The sequence below is a fragment of the Accipiter gentilis genome, chromosome W, assembly GCF_929443795.1.
Source record: "Accipiter gentilis chromosome W, bAccGen1.1, whole genome shotgun sequence".
In the NCBI taxonomy this organism is placed as follows: domain Eukaryota; kingdom Metazoa; phylum Chordata; class Aves; order Accipitriformes; family Accipitridae; genus Astur; species Astur gentilis.
This window is the reverse complement of record NC_064918.1, coordinates 12,950,007-12,972,917: the sequence shown is the minus strand read 5'-3', so window position 1 is coordinate 12,972,917 and position 22,911 is coordinate 12,950,007. Positions and strand designations below refer to the sequence as shown.

Genomic DNA, 22,911 nt, shown 5'->3' with positions numbered 1-22,911 from the left:
GCCACAGTTTGCTTTCACTTGGAGGGGCGTCCAGTACACCTGGAATCGACTGCCCCAGGGGTGGAAACACAGCCCCACCATTTGCCATGGACTGATCCAGGCTGCACTAGAAAAAGGTGAAGCTCCAGAGCACCTGCAATATATTGATGACATCATCATATGGGGCAACAGGGCAGAAGAAGTTTTTGAGAAAGGGAAGAAAATAATCCAAATCCTTTTGAAGGCAGGTTTTGCCATAAAAGAAAGTAAGGTCAAGGGACCTGCGCAGGAGATCCAGTTCTTAGGAGTAAAATGGCAAGACGGGCGTTGTCAGATCCCTGCCGATGTGATCAACAAATAGCAGCTATGTCCTCACTGACTAATAAAAAGGAAACACAGGCTTTCTTAGGTGTTGTGGGTTTTTGGAGAATGCATATTCCAAATTACAGTCTGATTGTAAGCCCTCTCTACCAAGTTACTTGGAAGAAGAATGATTTAAAATGGGGCCCTGAACAACGACAAGCCTTTGAACAGATTAAGCGGGAGATTGTTCATGCAGTAGCTCGTGGGCCAGTTCGGTGAGGACAAGATGTTAAAAATGTGCTCTACACTGCAGCTGGGGAGAATGGCCCAACCTGGAGCCTCTGGCAGAAAGCACCTGGGGAGACCCGAGGCCGACCTCTGGGGTTTTGGAATCGGGGATATCGAGGATCTGATGCTCGCTATACTCCAACTGAAAAAGAGATCTTGGCAGCATATGAAGGAGTTTGAGCCGCCTCAGAAGTGGTTGGTACTGAAACACAGCTCCTCTTAGCACCCTGACTGCCAGTGCTGGGCTGGATGTTCAAAGGGAAAGTCTCCTCTACACATCACGCGACTGACGCCACGTGGAGTAAGTGGATTGCACTTATCACACAGTGGGCTCGCATAGGAAACCCCAGTCGCCCAGGAATGTTAGAAGTGATCACGGACTGGCCAGAAGGCAAAGATTTTGGAATGTTGCCAGAGGAGGAGGTGACACATGCTGAAGAGGCCCCGCTGTATAATAAAATGAGAGGCAATATGCCCTGTTCACTGATGGGTCCTGTTGCATTGTGGGAAAGCATCGGAGGTGGAAGGCTGCTGTATGCAGAAACTGCTGAAGGAGAAGGTGAATCGAGTCAGTTTGCAGAGGTGAAAGCCATCCAGCTAGCATTAGACATTGCTGAAAGAAAAAAGTGGCCAGTGCTCTATCTCTATACTGACTCATGGATGGTGGCAAATGCCCTATAGGGGTGGCTACAGCAATGGAAAAAGGGCAACTGGCAGCGCAGAGGTAAACCCATCTGGGCTGCCGCACTGTGGCAAGATATCGCTGTTCGGATAGAGAAGCTAGTGGTAAAAGTACGTCACGTAGATGCTCATGTACCCAAGAGTCGGGCCACTGAAGAACATCAAAACAACCAGCAGGCAGATCAGGCCGCCAAGATTGAAGTGTCTCAGGTGGACCTGGACTGGCAACGTAGAGGGGTGAGCTATTTATGGCTCAGTGGGACCACGATACCTCAGGCCATCAGGGAAGAGATGCAACATATAGATGGGCTCGAGATCGTGGGTTGGACTTGACCATGGACACTATCGCACAGGTCATCCATGAATGTGAAACATGTGCTGCAATTAAGCAACCCAAGCAGCAAAACCCCCTGTCGCATGGAGGGCGATGGCTGAAATATAAACAGTGGGAGGCCTGGCAGATTGACTATATCACACTCCCACGAACACGCCAAGGCAAGTGCCATGTGCTTACAATGGTGGAAGCAACCACCGGATGGCTGGAAACATATTCTGTACCCCATGCCACTGCCCGGAACACTATCCTGGGCCTTGAAGAGAAAATTTTATGGCAACACGGCACCCCAGAAAGAATCGAGTCAGACAATGGGACTCACTTCTGAAACAACCTCGTAGACACCTGGGCCAAAGAACATGACTTCGAGTAGGTATATCACATCCCTTATCATGCACCGACTTCTGGAAAAATCGAATGATACAATGGACTGCTGAAAACTACATTGAGAGCGATGGGGGGTGGAGCTTTCAAGCATTGGGATACACGTTTATCAAAAGCCACCTGGTTAGTTAATACTAGAGGATCCGCCAATCGGGCTGGCCCCGCCCAACCAAGACTTCCACATACTGTAGAAGGGGATAAAGTCCCTGTAGTGCGCATGAGGAGCATGTTAGGAAAGACAGTCTGGGTAAGTCCTCCCTCAAGCAGAGGCAAACCCATTCAAGGGGTTGTTTTTGCTCAAGGACCTGGGTACACCTAGTGGGTGATGCAGAAGGATGGGGAAGTTCGATGTGTACCTCAGGGAGATTTGATTTTGGGAGAGAATAGCCAGTGAATTAGGCTGTATTATATTTAACTGCTAAATAACCTGCCAATGCATGTCATTTTATCTATAGTGTCTATATGCCATATCAAGGGTATTACTGTAAGAATTACCCAAATGACTGCAGGATGGACTTTTAAAACTGAGCCAAGTGCAACAGTGATAGAACTTGAACTGGCACCCAGTGATTTCCTCAAGATCAACATCTTTGACCTGCAGACCAATGGTGTGGATTGCACCAAATGTACCAGCTGCAAGCTCCAGAGGCAGCATGCAACAACCTAACACCACACACCATCTCTCCTATCCTGAAGGACTGTTACAACAGAGGGAGCCCCAGAGTCATGGTCTAAATAAAATTGATGGACACATTAGAGGGATAGCCCATCGACTAAGGGCATACTATTTGTGTGTGTGTGTGGTAGGAGGTTGTCCATATACTTATATATAAGACAAGGAAAGTGGTAGTGGTTGATTGGAAAATGTAGGATCTGGGCATGATGTAGATGGTATAGAATAAGGGGTGGATAATGTCCTGGGTTCAGCTGGGATAGAGTTAATTTTTACAGGAACCTGGGAGGTGGGGGCATAGCCGGGGCAGCTGACCTGAACTAGCCAAGGAGCTATTCCATACCATGTGACATCATGCTCAGTAGATAAATGGGGAGCGGGCCAGGGGGTGGTCTCTGTTTTCGGTGGGGGAACTGGCAGAGCGTCGGGTCCCGGGTGGTGAGCAGTTGCACTGTGCATCGCTCTTTTTGTATACTCTTTCATTAGTACTGTTGTTGTTGTTGTAATTTCTTTGTGTTGTCCCAGTAAACTGCCTTTATCTCAGCCCTCGAGGTTCCAGGGTTTTTTTTTCCTTTCTCTCCTCCATCTCCTCCCCATCCCACCGGAGGGGGGCGGGAGGAGTGAGCGAGCGGCTGCGTGGTCCTTTGTTACCGGCTGGGCTGGAACCACGACACTATTGAAAATTACAGACTTAACCAGTAACATTTAAAATTTCTCCTAATCCTAGTCTTAAATATTGTATACTAAATCTGTTAAATCTATTGTATATGTAAAAGGAAATTCCAGTAGGCGCACTGTAATTTTATGTATTGCAGGATGACACTGTACTACGAACTGTGACTTATTTATTTTTATCCAGGGATACCTAAACCACATGTTTATTGTTGTATAAATGATAGCACTCTTTATAGAGTTTTGTTTCCTTATTTCACTATCAAAGCTAAGAAAATCAATAAAATAAATGGATGTCAGGAAAGGAAGGAGAGAGGAAAAAAGCCAGAAGGAATTTTTTTAATAAGAACATGTTGCCAAAAAGCACTTAATATTCTGTTTTTCTAAGCACTGTGTAAGAATGTCTGTTGCTCACTGAGAGCTAATAATGAAAGTATCACTTCTGAAGTTAAGCTAAGCTGTACAACTGCTTATTGTCTATTTTCATTTTGTCTCACTGAATAGCTAAGTGTCTCACAGGATTATCCTCGTTTCTCATAGACTCCATTATTAATGAAAGCATTAAATGATGACATAATTTTGGATCATCTCATTGGGGCCTGACCTTTGTCCCATTAAGGTAACTGGAACATTGCTATTCATATGAACAGACGGCAGAATAAAGGCCTTATCTGGGAGGTTTCACAGAAAGCATGCCATACTCCAAAAAGAAACATCAAACAAGCAGATCACTGAAGGCTAAAGGTCAGTTAAGAGGTCAATTCCCATCTCCAGGCAAAATGGTGAAGGTATTTAAAAACTGCACCATGAAAAATAAAAATGAGATAGACATTGCAACACAAGTAGTCAGCAATTTTTTTTGCTTTTTTAAGTAAATGAATAATAAATAAGTTAATTCAGATGTTTACTTTTGTTCTTGAGTTAGATACCTAAGATCAAGATTCTGTGGTTCTCAATCCATATGCAAACCTACATTAATCACAAGCAAGTTTGCATTATACTGTAAGATTATACTTCTCTACGTTATACATAATTATTTGAAACACATATAAATTAGAAAACACTTTAGCAAAACCATTACTGTGACTGCATGGAAGTAACACTGCTCTTAATTTTATTTCGTACCTAACTATTTTTTGTGTGTCTAGTACATAAAATTATTTTTGTATGCTTAAAATGGCTTTGCAGGAAAAAAACATTAAAAGCCACATAATCTATAAACAAACTTCTTAATTATATGTTTAGCATACATTTATAAAATTCCATTTACAATATTTGTTCCTCTTATAAGAAAATACACTTTAAAATCTCATGAAAGATGCACTGAAATATAATTCTTGAATATTTTAATCTGACTTTACCAAAATTTAAAACAAAAATGTTCCTCTAGAAAGTGAAAGAAAGTCTTTGGGAATTCCCCTGAATCTCTCTGCAAATATCTTTTCAATAGTGCAAACTTTTAAATACTAAAAAAACTGAAGGCCACATTTCTCAAAAGTGGATGTTTTATGCTTTCCCCTTCATCATTCATTCCATGCCATTGAAACAGGCTGAATGGGGCTTAGTACCAGTGAGTTTGAATTGCTAAACAAGAGGCAAGTCTCATCATGTGTTTTAAATATCTACAAGAAACACATGAAGAATTATAGCTGATTATGTTTTTCTCTATTCTTGATAATGCTCCAGTTGCTTTTGAAAGATATGTCTGGTTCCCCACCCTGGGAAGAGTAGTTAATGAATAACTGTCTTTAAGAATTGGAAAATAAGTGATAGACTCACACCATGTCTCTTTTTAGAACAAACTAGCATGCTCACATATTTTACCATTTATTTTAAAAAGCACAGTAATAGTGTTATATAATTATTTTTAGGCTTTTCAGATTTCCAGTCTCGAATACCTAATGAAGCAGCTTTCCAGTCTCCCCTGTTCTGTGTGTGTGTGTGCCATCCTTCAATTCTTCCTGGGTTCTGATTTTGCATTTCTAATGAAGCTGAACTGACAAAGCGTGAAAGTGGTCTAAAAGGAAAAACAAAGAAAGTGACCTTGCTTCCACTGTGCCAAGACTAATCAATATTCCAGAAGCTCAGCTTTCCCCTCTCTTATGATGTGTGTGTGTTTGGGGGGGGGGGGGAGGTTCAGAGTTCAGCTAACAGTCTCCTCCCCTTTCCTTAACTTACAGTGATAGTAAATTGCTGCATTCCAGGGCATATGCAGATTGTTAGTTTTCTCTGTCTCCTGCTCACTCAACATTGCAGCTCTGTTGTATTTGCTGGGAAACCCCTACCTTAACTGCCACCACCGTGTTCTTAAGAGTACTGAAGATCTGAAAAGGTGAGTCAATCATTTCACTTGGTGGTGTTTTGAGTATGGAGTCTTAATTTTTCACTCTCTTCCTTTCTATGTTACTTAATGTAATGATCTTTTTGGCTGTACCCATGTTGTTTCTTGATCTTAATGTACGTTATAAAGGACAGATTAGCTGCATTAATCATCTTAGAAAGAAAAAGCACTGTGAATGAATCTGGTTTTTTACAAAATACTGAAAATTAATTGTTCTGAAAAAAATCCTTCTTGCACACAGTAGTCGTGTCCAAGCTAGAATACTTAATAATTTAAATATCTAGCTCAGTCTAAGAATGTTTTCACTCTCTAAAGAAGCAAAGCACATATCATTCTGTTAAAATTCAGAGAGAATATTGCACTAAAGTGCCAATCTTTAAACATATAGTAAAAGCAGTCATCAAATCCCATCAAAATAAATTTGTTACAACATGGTATCTCCTCTAAAACATGCTGTTTGAAAACCTTGTGTATTTATATTTTAAATGCTTCCTAAAAAAAGGTATTTAGGCACTAGATTTATTAAAAGTAAGATGTTAGACTTGGACTGTGTATAAACGGAGAGCGATTTCAGTGGAAGCAACTCTATCTGTTTATGAATTTCTAATTTCTTCATAAAAACATGCTGGTGTATTAAATAATGCTTCAGAAAACAGGATTCTCAGTCTGGAAAACACCTTTGTACAGATTCCATTATGAATTAAATTCATACCAAGCAGCCACAAAAAAATTCATTTAAAAATGAAAAATAATATCCTAATGAAGGATTTTTAATATTAAAACATTTTAAGGTTGATTCAGTGTGTGATTTCTTAAAATCAGATTATATCCCCATAATTGCTGTCAGACCAAGCTAAGCATTATTTTGCAATGTGAATTTGTATTACAGTCTGAAGCGACAAGCTAAGTGGGATATAACTTCTGATGTTTTGTAGATATGCTCTGAATAATTTATAGACTTCAAAGATGAATGTTATCAACATAAAATTGTCAAAGAGAAATCTTCTCAATAATGGTTGAGGGATAAATAAACTATTCCTGCTGTGGTTTGCCATGTGAAAAGGAGGAATTCAGCCAATACATTCAACCATTTAAAAACATCTGAAGTGCAGAACGTTTTAAACTTTCCAGTTCAAGTAAAAATTTCTCTCCAATGGTTAATGTGAAGGCGATTAGAATTTTTTTCAGATAACATGGAACTGCTAAACAGATGAAAAGCAAGCCTGACATAGTTTTAAATATTATAGCACCTTATGCTTCTATGAACTGTACCAATTTTACATTAGTATATCTCTAGCAACTGCAAAAAAAATTACTCCTGGGTTTTGCAGCATGACAGCAAATTCAGATTAATTTCTGAAGACATAGGAAATATATCTGATCAGTCCATATAATCCTTCTTTTAAAGAGTTCTAATGGTCATTGAGACTATTTATCAAAAACTGTAATCAACAACTTAGATACTACAGATAATATAAATTTTACTGAAACATGAAGAGTATTTGCTTCCATGTAAACATATAGCTAATGATTCCTGTAAAATCTTATTGCAATATTTGATATTTCTTGTCATACAGGTTTCTCCAGTACCTCCCATGGAAAAGGATCTTCCACTTTTCTGAAGGGATATTGACAGAAGTTAATTGTAAGAGAAAACTTACTGCGAGATAGATGACTAAAGGTAACAGAGAAGATCCAAAAACTGGAAGTAGGATGGAACGCTTTCAACAAGGAGTCCGGAAGCGTACATTTTTGGCAAAAAAAAAAGTGCAGAGCATAACAAAGGATGATGTTAAAAGTTATTTATTGAGGAATGCCTTTGTGTTCTTCACTGTTATTGCTGTGATTCTTGGTGAGTAATTTGTTCAATAGTAATCTGTTCTCCAATGCATTTGACAATGACGATTTGCCAGGAGGATTTGCATTACAAATGAGATCCCAAATTCTTCTGCACTGATAAGAATGTTCTGGCTTGGAGAGTTTTGGCATTCACAGCTGCATGTTGAAGTTTTGGGAAGAGCCATTTTAATTATTCTAGTATTCCTAAGGAAAATTCTGGTGAAAGAAATCATCTGTTTTATGGATTCTTCTCTTAAAGAATCAGGTACAATAACTGAATTGAATGTTCTCAATTAAATCTTTTTCTACCAAAACCAGCTGCAGCAAAATTCTCAGGATATAACTTTTAATTGCCTAATCTATCCAAAATTAACACCTTGCAATGACAAACAGAAGTCCTCAGTGAATGAAATTAAAGGGTGGCATTTCTAAGCAAAGGTATATATTAGAGCCTCAGTCTTTTCAGTTTTCCCTTGATAAATGCAAAACAATCAAACCTAAGTACAAGCTTATGTTCTCTCAGTTGCTCACAATCTTACACATGCATCTTTCAGATGCAATTGGGGCAACAATGGAAATGCTACTTGTTCAAAGGACTGCAAGATAGCACCTGATTAAATGCCTTTTTAGAGTGTATGGAGAGGAATCCAGAACATCAAACAGCATTTAGATTTGGAATGCACCAAAATGTTAATTTAAAATATAGCTACACATTTTGAATTTACATTAGAAAGAGAATCTTATGAGAAAAACATACAATTTAAAAAAATATTTCCTTTATATAATTATGTGATCAGTTTTGGTAATTTTCCTTTAACTACAGATTAATGTTCTAAATGACACCAGATGTTTCATGAAATACCATTCCTTATAGTGTGAGAAAGAACATTATGGTTTTACTGTACTATTTTCATTTTTGTTTTCTAATTAGTTTAAAATATAAAACTGTGAATCTGCTAATCAAAACCAAAATGTTAGCACTTAAAGATAGGACTATATATCCTACACCTACATCCTTGATGATGCTGTTCTGCATAAATCTGCTTACTATGTTTCTACAGCTTTTTTAGGAATTAAAATTTTAGGGCTTTACCATTACTGTTGCTTGATACCACATCTGCAGGGTTATTTTAAATTAATTTTGGGTTTGATGGTCTTTTTCTGGGAGACAATTATATTAATTTTCATATGGGTAAAATAAAGTACTTTGTTGCTATAACAGAAATGTCATTCTCTCGTATTTATCAAAGGTATTTGATCACAAGTGCTTTTAATTACTAAATAAGAATTTGTTTGATGCAAAAACCCCCATTAATATCAGGGTAAAAAAATTAGGCATTTTATCTACAATGATCAGGAAAGGCAGAACAAACTAAGCAGGTTTTGAAACACTGTCCAACTTCAAAGGAATGCAATTCTTAGATTGCCACCTGTCTATACTGCACAAGACCAAAGCACTCGCAATTTTTTCACTGTCATCTAGCTCATGTGCATCCCATAAATTTGGCAATGTGAGAACAGAAATGTAGGCTGGAAAAGTGTTTTTACTGTTATTGCATGTTCCAATTAGCTTTAGATGACTAGCAGCAAACATCTGACCACAGCTCCACTACCACCTACAGCAATGGCAGAGTGCCAGTAAGGCTGGAACACAAGTTGGAGAACTGATTAAAATGTACAGCCTAGGATGAGCTGGCTGCTCAAATTCTGCTCATGAACCTATAGACATACCTGGTATAATAGCTGGAAAAAAAGTCTTTTCATTACTATGATGGAATATTCAAAATTTTCTCACATTTGTTATTTGTGGTGCAATTTTACGGTGTATATATATGATTAGAACAAGAAGTTTACACATAAAAAAGGTAAAACTTGGTTTTTTTACAGTTTTTTTCTGTTGTGGAAATAGGGAAGAAGTAGAGAAGAGTTGGCTAAAGAGTTTGGAAAACACTCAGTGGTTGAACTGCATCTGTCTAGTTTGGCGAGGGCTAAATTGTTATAATCTCAGTTGTTTGGTGATCTGTGGAAAATCAGATGGTGGGCTTGATCCCTTTCTTAGCAGACAGTAATCAACTGTCATGGTTTAACCCCAGCCAGCAACTAAGCACCACGCAGCTGTTCACTCACTTCCCCCCTCACCCAGTGGGATGGGGGAAAAATTGGGAAAAGAAGTAAAACTCGTGGGTTGAGATAAGAACGGTTTAATAGAACAGAAAAGAAGAAACTAATAATGATAATGATAACACTAATAAAATTACAACAGTAATAATAAAAGTATTGGAATATATAAATGATGCACCAATTGCTCACCACCCGCCAACCAATGCCCAGTTAGTCCCCGAGCAGCGATCCCCCCACCCCCACTCCCCCCAGTTTATATACTAGACATGACATGACATGGTATGGAATACCCCTTTGGCCACTTTGGGTCAGCTGCCCTGACTGTGTCCCCTCCCAACTTCTTGTGCCCCTCCAGCCTTCTTGCTGGCTGGGCATGAGAAACTGAAAAATCCTTGACTTAGTCTAAACATTACTTGGCAACAACTGAAAACATCAGTGTAATCAACATTCTTCTCATACCTAGCTCACGAACATAGCACTATACCAGCTACTAGGAAGACAATTAACTCTATCCCAGCTGAAACCAGGGCATCAACATTGCAAAATTAACCCACCAATTAGTACCGCTGGTTGTCTCATCAGAGATGCTTGGATGTGAATGTAGGTGGAAACCAAACTATAGTCAGGTCAGGGTTGAATCATTTACAAGAAACAGTGCTTAATGCTCTCCGTAATCTAAACAGACAGATGACATCCTGGCTGTTGGTCCAGGAATTTTCATAAAGACTAAACTCAGGAAAAGCAGAATTTTAGCTTTAAAGAGTGCAACATTTCTTCAGAAACATTTATTTCAGGCCTCTTTTGTCAAGGGACTGACATGAAAAAGCCTATTTAATAGAGAATTTCCAACTTCATTGCTGAGCAGAATTGATGCTGGTAGAGGTTAAGTGGATAGGATCATACGTCTTAGCCCAGTTTCAGGATTGTAGTTTATAACAGGCACTTGAGTTTGTGTGTGTGGAAACATGCACTTTGTTATGAAGTGGGTAGCTGCAACATGCATTTGTTTGTTTTGCATACTGATATTTTGCAGGCAGAGCAGACATTTTCTGGCATTCACATGCTAAGGAAAAATATGGTTGTTTACCCTAACTTCTGCTGTTACTCTGATTCTGAACTGAATTCTAAACTGAATTCACTAGCTGCTGCAATACAAAAACAATTAAAAACCTAATTATAAAGATGCCAGAAGTTATAACTCATGTTAAGAATTGCTTACGCACTATTCTCTGTTTCCCAAAAACCTCAAGAAAGGTCCTTCTAACTTCACATTTTGCATAGTTAGGGTCTGTCTACACATCAACCTTATCATTGTTGTTGCTATTTTTAGTGAAATTTAAACTGCTTTCAAGCCCTTTAAGAAACTTTGAGAAAAGCATGGTCAGTGAGTGAGTTATGATGAAGTGTTTCTGATTCTGCTGGCACACCTAGAAATATTAAATTAGTTTTTTGCAGTGAATCTTGGCAAGAGCCAATAGATAACAATTATGTGAGGTGAATTTGGGAAGCTGACCATTGGTGAATTCAGAGTGTCACAATGACCAGGAGCAATTTAAGGTAGGCTAGGGGTACTGGTGGCTCATGGAAAATCTGCAGGAAGTCTTACAAACTTTGAAATGATAGTCAAATTACTGGCAAAATCTCAGGCACTGCCCTCTCTCCCACGCTACTTAGCTTCATCATCCTGTCCTCAAAATGCCTTCCTTTCAGATACCCTTCCTTCAGCAGACTGTCCTCATTCTCTGCTACCTACCTCCCATTTTCCAAAAATGCCACAAGAGTCCAGACTACTCTGGCAGGATTCCTAAATGCCAAAGAATCTCCTGTGGATTCTGAACTTGTATGGAAGGAAAGCTCGAGACACACAGAGCTGCTGAGCAGAGATCCTGAGAAGCTGTTCACAGAGAAATACTGTTTTAATTGATGGGTTCAGTGAAGTAGAGAGAGGTTGTGGAGCAAGTACTATAAAAAGCAATTTCTGTATAGTTAAAAAGCCATCATAGCTCCAAATTATTAGCTAAAATCCTCTTTACACTGATGAAGTTATATGCCACAGTTGTCCACTGGGACATTTAAGGGGGACAGAGATGGATCCCGTTCTGGTTTCTGGCTACCTGTCCACTGACGGGAGTGCAGGACTGGCTGTGTCATGGAACCCAGTCCTCTGTAATTGCAGGCAATCTCACAATAGATGTAAAATGTAGATAGGCCCATACAACTTCTGTTCTAAAACAACAGCATGCACCATAGTGTTGCCGAAAAACTCGGAATAAAGAACTTATCAACACCAATTTAGTGTAGATAAGCAGACACTTCTTTATTGACGGCCGGGTGCACGGGTGAGTCCTCTCACGAACCACGCACACCTGAACACCAAAATCATACACCTTATATTGAACTTATTCATTCATATTCATTAGATTTCCGAGAAAGGTTATGCATATTCATCAGATTTCTGGGAAGTTATTAGCATATAGAAATGTCCTTTACGCAGGCACACTGAAGGTGTCTGGTGGTCTTCTAGAGTCCTCTGGTGGTCTTTCATAGTCTTCCTCACGCTTCTTGACCTCTCAGGTGATTCTGCGCAGTACGATTTTCACCATCATCTATATTAGTTTACATAAAAATGCATACTATGTCTATTCTTAAATATAACCTTTCTAAAAATTGGTCCTTCCGTCACACCATCTTATTAATATTCTTATGTTAAAACAATCATTGGTTAATCTCACTTAACTCTACTGACTGGAATCCTCGATAATTAGATCGAGGTGGGAAGGGTAAGGGGTTTCCAAGCAGCAAACTGGTGTCCATAACGGTTTCCTTAGTTTCTTAAAACAAAACACTACAAATCAACAAATCTTTGTCAAAGTTTCTGTGGTTAACTGATTTTAGACAATACTTGAATTCTTATGGTTACACGTAGTACATTTTCTAAAGTTCCTAAGTTCCTATGACTATATTTCAAACTTAACACTCCCATACCTATGCTTCACAATTTTCTGCTTCTTAATCAAACTGTTGGTTAAATGTGTAGAATGCAATAGATATGTATAGTTTTTGCTAAGATATTTCTTATAATTCTACATTCCTATTAAAAACTGAATATGATTAATTCTAACTAATAACAAATCAATAACAAATCAGTAACAATAGGATCCCCAAACTTTCCAACATCCTTATAAAAAAAACCTAGTTAAAAGTACAGGAAGTAGACAGGATAGATGAAGTCATTACCTATGTCCCTGAAAAAGCAGAGAGTTAAATAAATCCTGCAGGTGCTCCTTGCTCCTTCATAATACAGAAGACAAAAAAAAACAACCCCAAAACCAAAATCACTAAAAAAACCCAACTCCACAACCTAAAATATCTGAACAGTGAAAAGCTGTGCAGAGTAGCAGATTCTCCTATCTCAACACATTGCTTGTCTGAACAATAAGTTAAAATTACTCCAAAGAGGTACAAGTCTGTAATACACAGGTAGACATAACCCTGGATAACACCCACAAAAAAGACAGTCTCTTGTCTATTGAAGCGACATCTTTTCTGCTACTGGCAGATCCTCTGTATCCACTGAAGACCGAGGCTGACATACCCAGAGAAGGGTATTTGACCCCATTACACACTGACAATGAAAATGGTGACAGTGCCTAAGGCACCCTTGGTAAAATTTGCATGAGAACAAAGTAATGATTCATCACTATAGGAGAAACAGCTGTGGGAGGTGAGAAAATATGGTAAAACATAAAGAAAGAAATGTGATACCAGACAAAAGGTTAAGATATATACAAGAAAATCAGGACAGTTTAGGGACAGCTAGGGAGAAATTAATTCTATTTATGCTGAACACAGAGGCTGCCTCTGTCCCAATGCTCTCCTAAAGAACCTGCCCAGCACAACTGCTTTCTCATCAAGTGACAAAACCTTCCTAAGTAATATCTTGAAAACATTGCTAAGCAAAACCTTAATTCTATTTGAAGTTAAGAAATATTTATATTTTGGGGAAAAAAATTTAAACAGACACCGTAAGGTCCAGAATAAATTCAAAGGAGATGATCCTTTTCCAAAAGGAAAAAAAGTATAGAAATACAAAGAACTTTAATTCTGCTATTAAGTAGCCCGTAATAAAAGTCAGATTGTGAAATATAAACAGTAAGCTAGTTTAGCAGTTACTTTCAAAATAAAATTATGTTAATTTATTATTGCAATCTTAATTTCTTATTGTACACTCTGGTGTTACTGAAATGAAACAGCAGTGGTTGTTGAACTGCCATATGTGGCATAGAATAACAACAATACAGTTGGCTACTTTGTGAATCACAATTGTGCATTCTGGAGACAGTAGCTGTGCATATATACACAGTAAAGGTACAAAATGTGCTAAATAAAACCTTACTATCTTCTTCTTTGCTCTAAATTGTTAAATCAGTGGTCTTGCAAAGTAGTGCTGAAAAGTAATGTTTCTGAGCAGTCATAAAACAATTCAGAGAAATATACATTCACTGCACTCTTCATACAGCTTGTGAAAATGTTACCTGATCAGAAAGTAACTCCCGAAACACACAAAGTATGTTTAGAGAGGAGACATTGCTTTATTCTGTGCAGGGTGCAAGGTGGAAGATTTCCACAAATGGAGCACCCCTACTGAGGTTTTCAGTCCATACTTATACACTACAGTTAAAACACCACGCCTATCTAATACATATGGTCCCCCTAACTGTTGCATATTCATCATGTTGAGCAAGCATGACGTGTTGTTCTCTTGAGCAATCATCCCAGTGTCTTCTACACCTGTGCGGGGTCTCTGGTGGTCTTTGGTGGTCGTTTGGGGAAGAATACCTTTGCTCCTTTTGTCCTTTTAAGCTCATGTGTCATCGGAGGACACCAGGGTCTTTGTTTCTCAATGCTGAAGGAGGATGTATTTCCTTAATTAGCAAGTCTGTGACTTTAAGCATCTTTAAGCTTTACCTTGAGTACACATAATCTAAACAGTCCTTGAATAGCAAGCATACCACCCTTCTCATGTTTTAGGGCTTTTTTTTCTTTAAACTATCACCACCTTCTTATTTGTTAATCAGTCTTTTGAAGGCTTGAGGCAACAAAAATGTAGGCACTGGTGAGCTTCTCAAAACTCTCTCTAGAAATTCAATTTAAATTTATTTATGTAATACCACTTCTTACAAAGCAGATTTCAAGGCTATCCTGGGTGGAATGTAGTACAGTAATGGCATGAGGTATTTAGGATGTTTACATGGTTCCTAAGAGTTTTTACAAGAAATTTCTCTGAATGCTAGTAGAATATGGCAATCATGCAATCAAAAGATATGTTACAACAGAAACAGTGGTCATCTTAAAGCCTGTCAAGGTACAATTTGTGTTTGTATGAGCATCTCAGGGAACTAAAAAGACATTTCAGTAGCAAATGAATAAGTATTAGGGCTTGCCAGTTCTTTCCACTTTTCAGTAGGCGTGCACTGTAGTCATTATGGTAACTGCAAAGCAGTACAAAATCATAAGCAAGGTGCCATTGACTTGTATGCTTAGTAAATGTTTAACATTGTTAGATTCTTCCTAGTACCTTAGCTATTGTAAAGCTAGAATGAGTTGTCATCTGCACTGGAATGCCTTCAAGTTGGGCAAAATGAAGGTGTAGCTGAAGACAGCATGTTCAGTTGTTTATGAATTCCTGAAACTTTCATTCATCTGGCTTAAATTTCTCACATAATTTCTTGAAAAGAACAGGCATCTAAAAGTTTCCAGAGATTTTATGATATCAAAGAAAAAAGTAGCTTTATAAAATATTTATCTCTTTAGGTGAATCAAGATAAAGTGCATTTGAAAAACTATAGAAAGAAATCCAATATCAAAGAGAGGTAAATAAATAAATTACATCTTCTGGATTTTAATAACACTGCTAAAAAAGATATAAATGCAGGCATTTGATACTTTGTACTGTAGCATTGACTTTTAAATCAGGATAAATAGCAGCTGAGAGATATTGATTGACTTTTTATTTTTTCATGCCTTGTTAAAAAAAAATCACATTCTGGAACCAGCAATTGTGTAAAATAATCCATGCAGTCATATTAGTTGTGTATATCCTCTGTCCATCCTCCCAATTCCTTTCATTTACTGTCCATTCCATTCAGATTTTGTATTTCATTCAGTTTCAGATTAGAAATCAGCATCTTTGAGATTTAGCATATTTTGTCATATATTTGTTTCTCAGCATAATACAGCCCAGTTAAACCTGGAGTTTTGGAGCAATAAGGCAATGCAAGTGATAAAAAAATAGTAAGGAGCTAAGAGATTTCTTCCTCATACACCAATTTCTTTAAATGTGTTCTTCAGAGAATATGCTATGATGTCTACAATGTATATTAGAAAACAACTAGGCTCCTGACCAAGGTGTTTTAAATTAGATCACTGACACAACAAGAAATAGGGAGTATGGAATAGGGAAGACACTATGGAAAATAGGGAAAGAACAAATGGAAATTATTCCAGAGAAATTTTAGTAAGACCTGGATTATTCCATTTATTATGTCAAGCCAACAGACTTGAAATTGTACTGACACTCTACTTTTAATCAATAGGATGAAACCACAGAGTGTATAACTTTAAAAAAGCCATACAAAAGTTTATTTATATTATTATTTATTTATATTATTTATTTATAGATTTATAAGGCATTTTTTAACAAAAGAGGAAAATAATAGGTCCAGTGAACTGTACAACAGTGAAGAGGAAAACAGTTAAAAGCAGGAAAAGAGGCAAAGAAAACCAGAAGGATAACAGGAGAATCAGGATAACAAGGTGTTACTGTTACCCATATTCTGTAGTTGTCCTCCCATGTCCTTTCTCTTAGCAGTAGTTATATTCACCTTTTGAATCTTGTTCAATTCTGTAAATTGAAGAAATGCATTGTTCCTGCTTGAAATTTGACATGTCTACATACTTTCTATTGGCATGGATAGATGATCATAAATGGAAATCAGCTTGACAGTTATAAAGTGTGTGCTTGGTTTTCACCATTTACTGCAACTCGTCATAACTGAAAATTCATTTATTCAAAAAAAGTCTATAAAAGATGAGGGTTAAGTCTTAAGCATTATTTACACAGAAACATAAGCTGCTCCCTCAAAATGGCTCCAGTAAATGCTCCATTTTTACCATCCACTAGGACTAAATTAATAAAAGACTAAAATTGCCTTTGTATTAATATTGGGAGTACTAACCAAAGGCAGTTGAGAAATAAGACTACCACATACATTTTGATGTCTTTTAAAATAATTTTGACTTGGGAATACATACATTAAACAAACATGGATGTACAGTCTAGTCCTTCAAAGCCTAAAATGTAAGCAAAGGAAGCTGCATATGGAATCCAAATCTCAGAGCTGGGTGTCTTTTTAGTGCATGGGCAAGAGCTGGGAGACTCAAAAGGGTAACCCCACAAGTCCACAAACTAAGCATGTAACTGCCTAAAACTTGCCAGGATTACATTCCTACTCCCACTCTTTTCTGACTGAGTCAGGACCATGCCAGATACTTTCACCCAGTGAATATCCAGAAGCACAAGAGCCCTCACCTTGGGAATGGTGTCAGCAGTGCTTGAGGAATTGGCTCACTCTTTTCCTTTCAAAAGGCAAGTTACAGGAGGAGGCAATTCCACCATTCCATGAGTTGTCTCCTCAGGCAGAAGGAAATGCAAGATTTCTAAAGGCAAATACATATGCCAGGAGAGCAAAAGATGGCATGATGTTTTACCTAATGGCTAAAACACTCCTCTATAACAGGGACCCCCAGGTTGTGAAGTAATCCTTGGAGCAAGAACAAGAACACAGGGCATCCAAAATCCAAGTGATTCTCTGCATGGATGTGTCAAACGTGCTCCGTTTCTAGATCCCCAGGACTTAGCATGGAAGTAGGCAAATAGATGTTTAGGTCATGGCAATTCTGAGAAAAACACGAGCAGGATGGTGAGAAGTGAGGGGTCTTCCAAAACAAATGGAGAAGTACCCATTAACTTTATAGATTTTCCACAACTAAGCTTTTTTATATAGAGGTACTTTGAAGGTCACAATTTGGATTCAGGTACTTACTATGTAATTAAGTATTGTTTCAGGTGCCAGTTTCCATTTGACAATTTAGTGACTTTTAAGATAGGGAAATTCTGCCATTCTGAATAATGCCTAACAGTGAGAAGAGGGTTATCATAACCTATATGGAAGCTACATCTAAATTAATCCTCTATGCTACATTTTCAGAATCACTGACCACCCACTGTAGCCTTCAAATTACTTAACTCACAAAAAGTTAGGCAATGAAAAGGCTTACATCAGACCTCTTTTTAATCAACTGAAATAAAACACTTTTTGAAATTCATGTGTTGAAAGAGATTGTTGACCAGTAAACTAAATAGATGGAAAGATCCATCAATTTAGTCATATTGAGGTTTTGAGGAATGAAGTGGCTCAACTGAAAAAATGAAACAGCTAGTGAATGAAAGCATTCTAGCTATCTTTTTAAAAAGATGGTAACATGATTCCATGAATTGTAGTCATGAACCTGAATTCCTTATCAAAAGAAGTCACTGAATAATAAATCAAACATAAATAAAGGATTCCAGTAATACTTACAACTGATATGGGAACAGTCTTGTATTCTACAATGGGAAATTCTTCCTCTCAGTCTGTCCAGGTTGCTTGTACGTGTCATCACAGAGGGATCTGGACAGGCTGGATCGATGGGCCGAGGCCAATTGTATGAGATTCAACAAGGCCAAGTGCCAGGTCCTGCACTTGGGTCACAACAACCCCATGCAACACTACAGGCTTGGGGAAGAGTCATTGGAAAGCTGCCCAGTGGAAAAGGACCTGGGGGTGTTGGTCAACAGCCAGCAGTGTGCCCAGGTAGCTAAGGCGGCCAATAGCATCCTGGCTTGTATCAGAAATAGTGTGGCCAGCAGGACTAGGGAAGTGATTGTCTCCCTGTACTTGGCACTGGTGAGGCCGCACCTCAAGTACTGTGTTCAGTCTTGGGCCCCTCACTACAAGAAAGATATTGAGGTGCTTGAGTGTGTCCAAAGAAGGGCAATGAAGCTGGTGAGGGGTCTAGAGCACAAGTCTTATGAGGAGCGGCTGAGGGAACAGGGGTTGTTTAGTCTGGAGAAAAGGAGGCTGAAGGGAGACCTTATCGCTCTCTACAACTACCTGAAAGGAGGTTGTAGTGAGGTGGGTGTCAGACTCTTTTCCCAAGTAACAAGTGATAGGACGAGAGGAATCAGAATCATAGAATCATAGAATGGTTTTGGTTGTAAGGGACCTTAAAGATCATCTAGTTCCAACCCTCCTACCATGGGCAGGGACACCTTCCACTAGACCAGGTTGCTCAAAGCCCCATCTAACCTGGCCTTGAACACTTCCAGGGAGGGGGCATCCACAACCTCTCTGGGCAACCTGTTCCAGTGTCTCACCACCCTCACAGTGAAGAACTTCTTCCTTACATCCAATCTAAATCTACCCTCTTTCAGTTTAAAACCATTACCCCTTGTCCTATCACTACATGCCCTTGTAAAAAGTCCCTCTCCAGCTTTCTTGTAGGCCCTCTTTAGGTACTGGAAGGCTGCTATAAGGTCTCCCTGGAGCCTTCTCTTCTCCAGGCTGAACAATCCCAACTCTCCCAGCCTGTCTTCATAGGGGAGGTGTTCCAGCCCTCTGATCATCTTCATGGCCCTCCTCTGGACTTGCTCCAACAGGTCCATGTCCTTCTTATGATATTGGGGGCCCCAGAGCTGAACACAGTACTCCAGGTGGGGTCTCACAAGAGCAGAGTAGAGGGGGAGAATCACCTCCCTTGACCTGCTGGTCATGCTTCTTTTGATGCAGCCCAGGATACAGTTGGCTTTCTGGGCTGCAAACGCACATTGTTGGGTCACGTTAAGCTTCTCATCAACCAACACCCCCAATTCCTTCTCCTCAGGGGTGTTCTCAACCCATTCTCTGCCCAGCCTGTATTTGTGCTTGGGATTGCCCCGACCCATGTGCAGGAAACGGCCTCAAGTTGCACCAGGGGAGGTTTAGATTGGATATTAGGAAAAATTTCTTCACTAAAAGGGTTATCAAGCATTGCAACAGGCTGCCCAGGGAAGTGGTTGAGTCACCATCCCTGGAGGTATTTAAAAGACCTGTAGATGTGGCACTTAGGGACATGGTTTAGTGGTGGACTTGGTAGTGTTAGGTTTACAGTTGGACTCAATGATCTTAAGGGTCTTTTCCAACCTAAATGATTCTATGATTCTATAAGAAACAATGAGGGTGGTGAAACACTGACCCCATCCCTGGAAAAATTCAAGGTCAGGTTGGATGAGGCTTTGAGCAACCTGATCTAGCTGAGGATGTCCCTGCTCATTGCAGGGGGGGGTTGGACTAGATGACCTTTAAATGTCCCTTCCAACCCAAACTATTCTATTATTCTATGATTCTATTAATTTTTATCTTGCTGCTTCAGACCTTGATTTTAATACTCAGTTCATTGCACTGATGTTAATCCATTTAAGAAATTTGATATAGAAGGTTCTACGTTTCTTAGCAATTCCAGATGTACCCATAGTTTTTAAAGCCTGATATGAAGACTTTATTGTTTCCTTTCTGGTACTGCAGCATCTAGAAGTGAAAACCCTAGGCCAATTCATCAATGTCTTCCTGTTTTAGGAATAAGTAATCCCAAATCATGTCTTACATTTTTGCCATTTCCATCCCATTCCTGTCACTGTCAGAATTATTTTCACCTTTTGCTCCTTTCAAGTTTTAAATCCTCTCTTCACTGTATTCATATAAATTGAGTTTTATTTTGAGCATCTACATTGGTATAAAAATGCAATATAATAATTTAGTTCAAGGATTGTTCTGATTGTCATCAGGATTATCTGCAAAATCACATTTTCCATAAATTTGACTGTATCACTGATAAGTAGACCTCAAAAATCTTTTTATAAGTCTAGCCTGATTTGCTTCTTCATTATGAACTGTATAAATTATTCAGCAATATGGTTCTGTTATATGACTATACACATGTACAGAATTCATCTCCTTAACTTAAACAAGCACTACTGATTTTTGTTCAGAAAAAGCCTAACAGATTCTGTTGAGAAATCTACTCTTTCCTGCCATGCAGAAATGGTACACCATTTATCATTTGAGAAGTCAGGTTCTGATAATGTAGATTACTTGTTCTTTTCTGTTACAAAGGGTAGACAGAAACCTGCACAACAGGTTGTGGGAGAACATTTCACACAAGGCTTTGTTTCATTACAATTTCAGAAATAATCAGAAACTTGAAACTTTTACTGAGAAAGGCCAGCTCCAGTATTTTATCTTCTCAGTCTTGATTGTGAACTCTTACCACACACACAGATGTGGATGGTTGTTGAAATACTGTACACCTTCCAAAGATTTAGTACCTCCTACCAGGCCTTACTTCCTGATTTTAGTTTGATACCTTGTCATTGTGTCTATCTTTAAATCATCATTGTATGCTGTTATCTCACTATTTACAACCTGTGAATGTTGGCTTTGAGAAGCGAATTCAAAGAAATCAAAGTTATCTTGCCAGGTTTGACTTTTCTGTTTCAAGTTCATCATTTTTGTTAATAAAACCTTAATAGACAGGATGTAATATCCAGTATCCAGGTATTTAAAATCAGAATGGAAAATGAAGTCTCATCTCCCTATATTCTAAAATGAAGAGAGACTGGTAAAATCATGCTGTTCTGCTTTCATTATCACAGACTACAAAGAGGAAATAATTTGCTTAAATTCCTTGTGCTGCTAAGATCACTATGAATACAATTAATTTTCAGAAAGATTTGTGAAGCAACTACTACTATACCTATTTTACAAGTAGGGAAACTGAGCCAGAGAAAGGTTCTTATGGCTTAGGCATGAGTGCATATAAATTAATAGCAGTGCTAAGATTAAGGCTGAAGAATTAGTAACTATCAAGCGTTGACCCAGTTCACCAGAATACACTACCAGGGCACATTTTTTCCACATTGCAGAAATTCTTTTTGTAAACTGCAGTGCTAGGCAACCCTGTAATTATGCGCAGAGCACATTAGGACAAAAAAAAGGAATAATTTTTGGCTCAACAGATTTACATGGAGCTTCAGAAACTTCCTCTCGCTACCAATAATATTCATTCAAACAGCCATCTACTCAGGCCCTGATTCTCTCTTAGACCACTTTGTACTGCTTGGACAGTAGTGGACCAGATAATCAAGCCCTTATAGCATAGCATAAGGACTAGTTCTTATAGCAGCCTCAGAAACCCTTACTAACATCAGTGAGGCTTTGTACTAGTGCAGAGATTAATCCATGTGGAACTAATTGCAGGACTGTGGCCTAAGTAAGAAACCAGTCTAGCTCTACTTGCTTGTTATCCATTTGTCAAAATGTAGTGCTTGTTAAGTGCAGAAACAAAGGGTCCAGATGGATTCTTTATATCTGAGAAAATAATCAGTAACACTGCAGTGGAATTTAAAACCTTATTGAAAAGAAGGGAACTCTAAGGCAGGTCTTTTAATCAAGAACAATTCAGAGGCCCTTCCTCCATGCTGTTTATGATCTACTTTTACCTAAAAAAATCATTTATGCAAAATGCACTTTGACTACCTGAGTCCATAGAAAATGAATGAGACTAAAACAAATGCCTTCTAGTCCCACCACTCTTCCATTGTGTGAAATCCATGCTTTGTTCCAATTGTGCTCTAATCACTTTTCTCCCATCCTGTAATACTGAGAATTTCTGTCCTACACAAGACACTTCTGGACTCCTCTAACTTAACCAACCTGCTGAAGTCCCCAACAGCATGATCACACAGACAGGGGTCACCAAGATCAAAGTTATAGATGTTTCCTTACATCAGCAGATAGCAATAAGCTAGTGTAGGAGGCATAACAGCATATTTTAGCTAGTAAAATTTGGCATGAAGATATTATCTGCTCTATGGATGTACCAGTCTAAAATCTGATTTAAAAAAAAGAGAAAACACAAAGTGATTAAGAATTGGAACTAGCAATTTTCACAAGTGTTCAATATTATGGCACTTTCAGAACATACCTAAGTTTTAACAAGCTCTAGAAGTGAGCTTGAGTGTGCCGCTGCCTAACATCAATGACGATGCAGTTTCATGAAAAGTTTTAGGAAACATAAGTCTACCTATCTGCCAAAAAGGGCAGTCATACTCTTCTCTAAGGCACATTTCTAACTATTCCCTTGTGAAGGTACCAAAAC

General features: G+C 38.6%; 1 protein-coding gene across 2 annotated transcripts in view; it reads left to right on the top strand.

Moving 5' to 3' along the window:
* The first annotated feature begins 4,009 nt into the window (after window positions 1–4,009).
* Window positions 4,010–22,911, top strand: part of LOC126035285 (excitatory amino acid transporter 1-like) — a 109,897-nt gene continuing 90,995 nt past the window's right edge. The window contains exons 1-3 of one of the 2 annotated variants that reach the window (XM_049793707.1): window positions 4,010–4,058; window positions 5,571–5,646; window positions 7,233–7,507. In XM_049793707.1, coding sequence (XP_049649664.1) covers window positions 7,327–7,507 — 181 coding nt within the window. In that variant the 5' untranslated portion in view covers window positions 4,010–4,058; window positions 5,571–5,646; window positions 7,233–7,326. Of the gene's footprint in view, window positions 4,059–5,456; window positions 5,647–7,232; window positions 7,508–22,911 lie in introns of those variants that run through there. The other variant, XM_049793706.1, reaches the window with a different exon arrangement.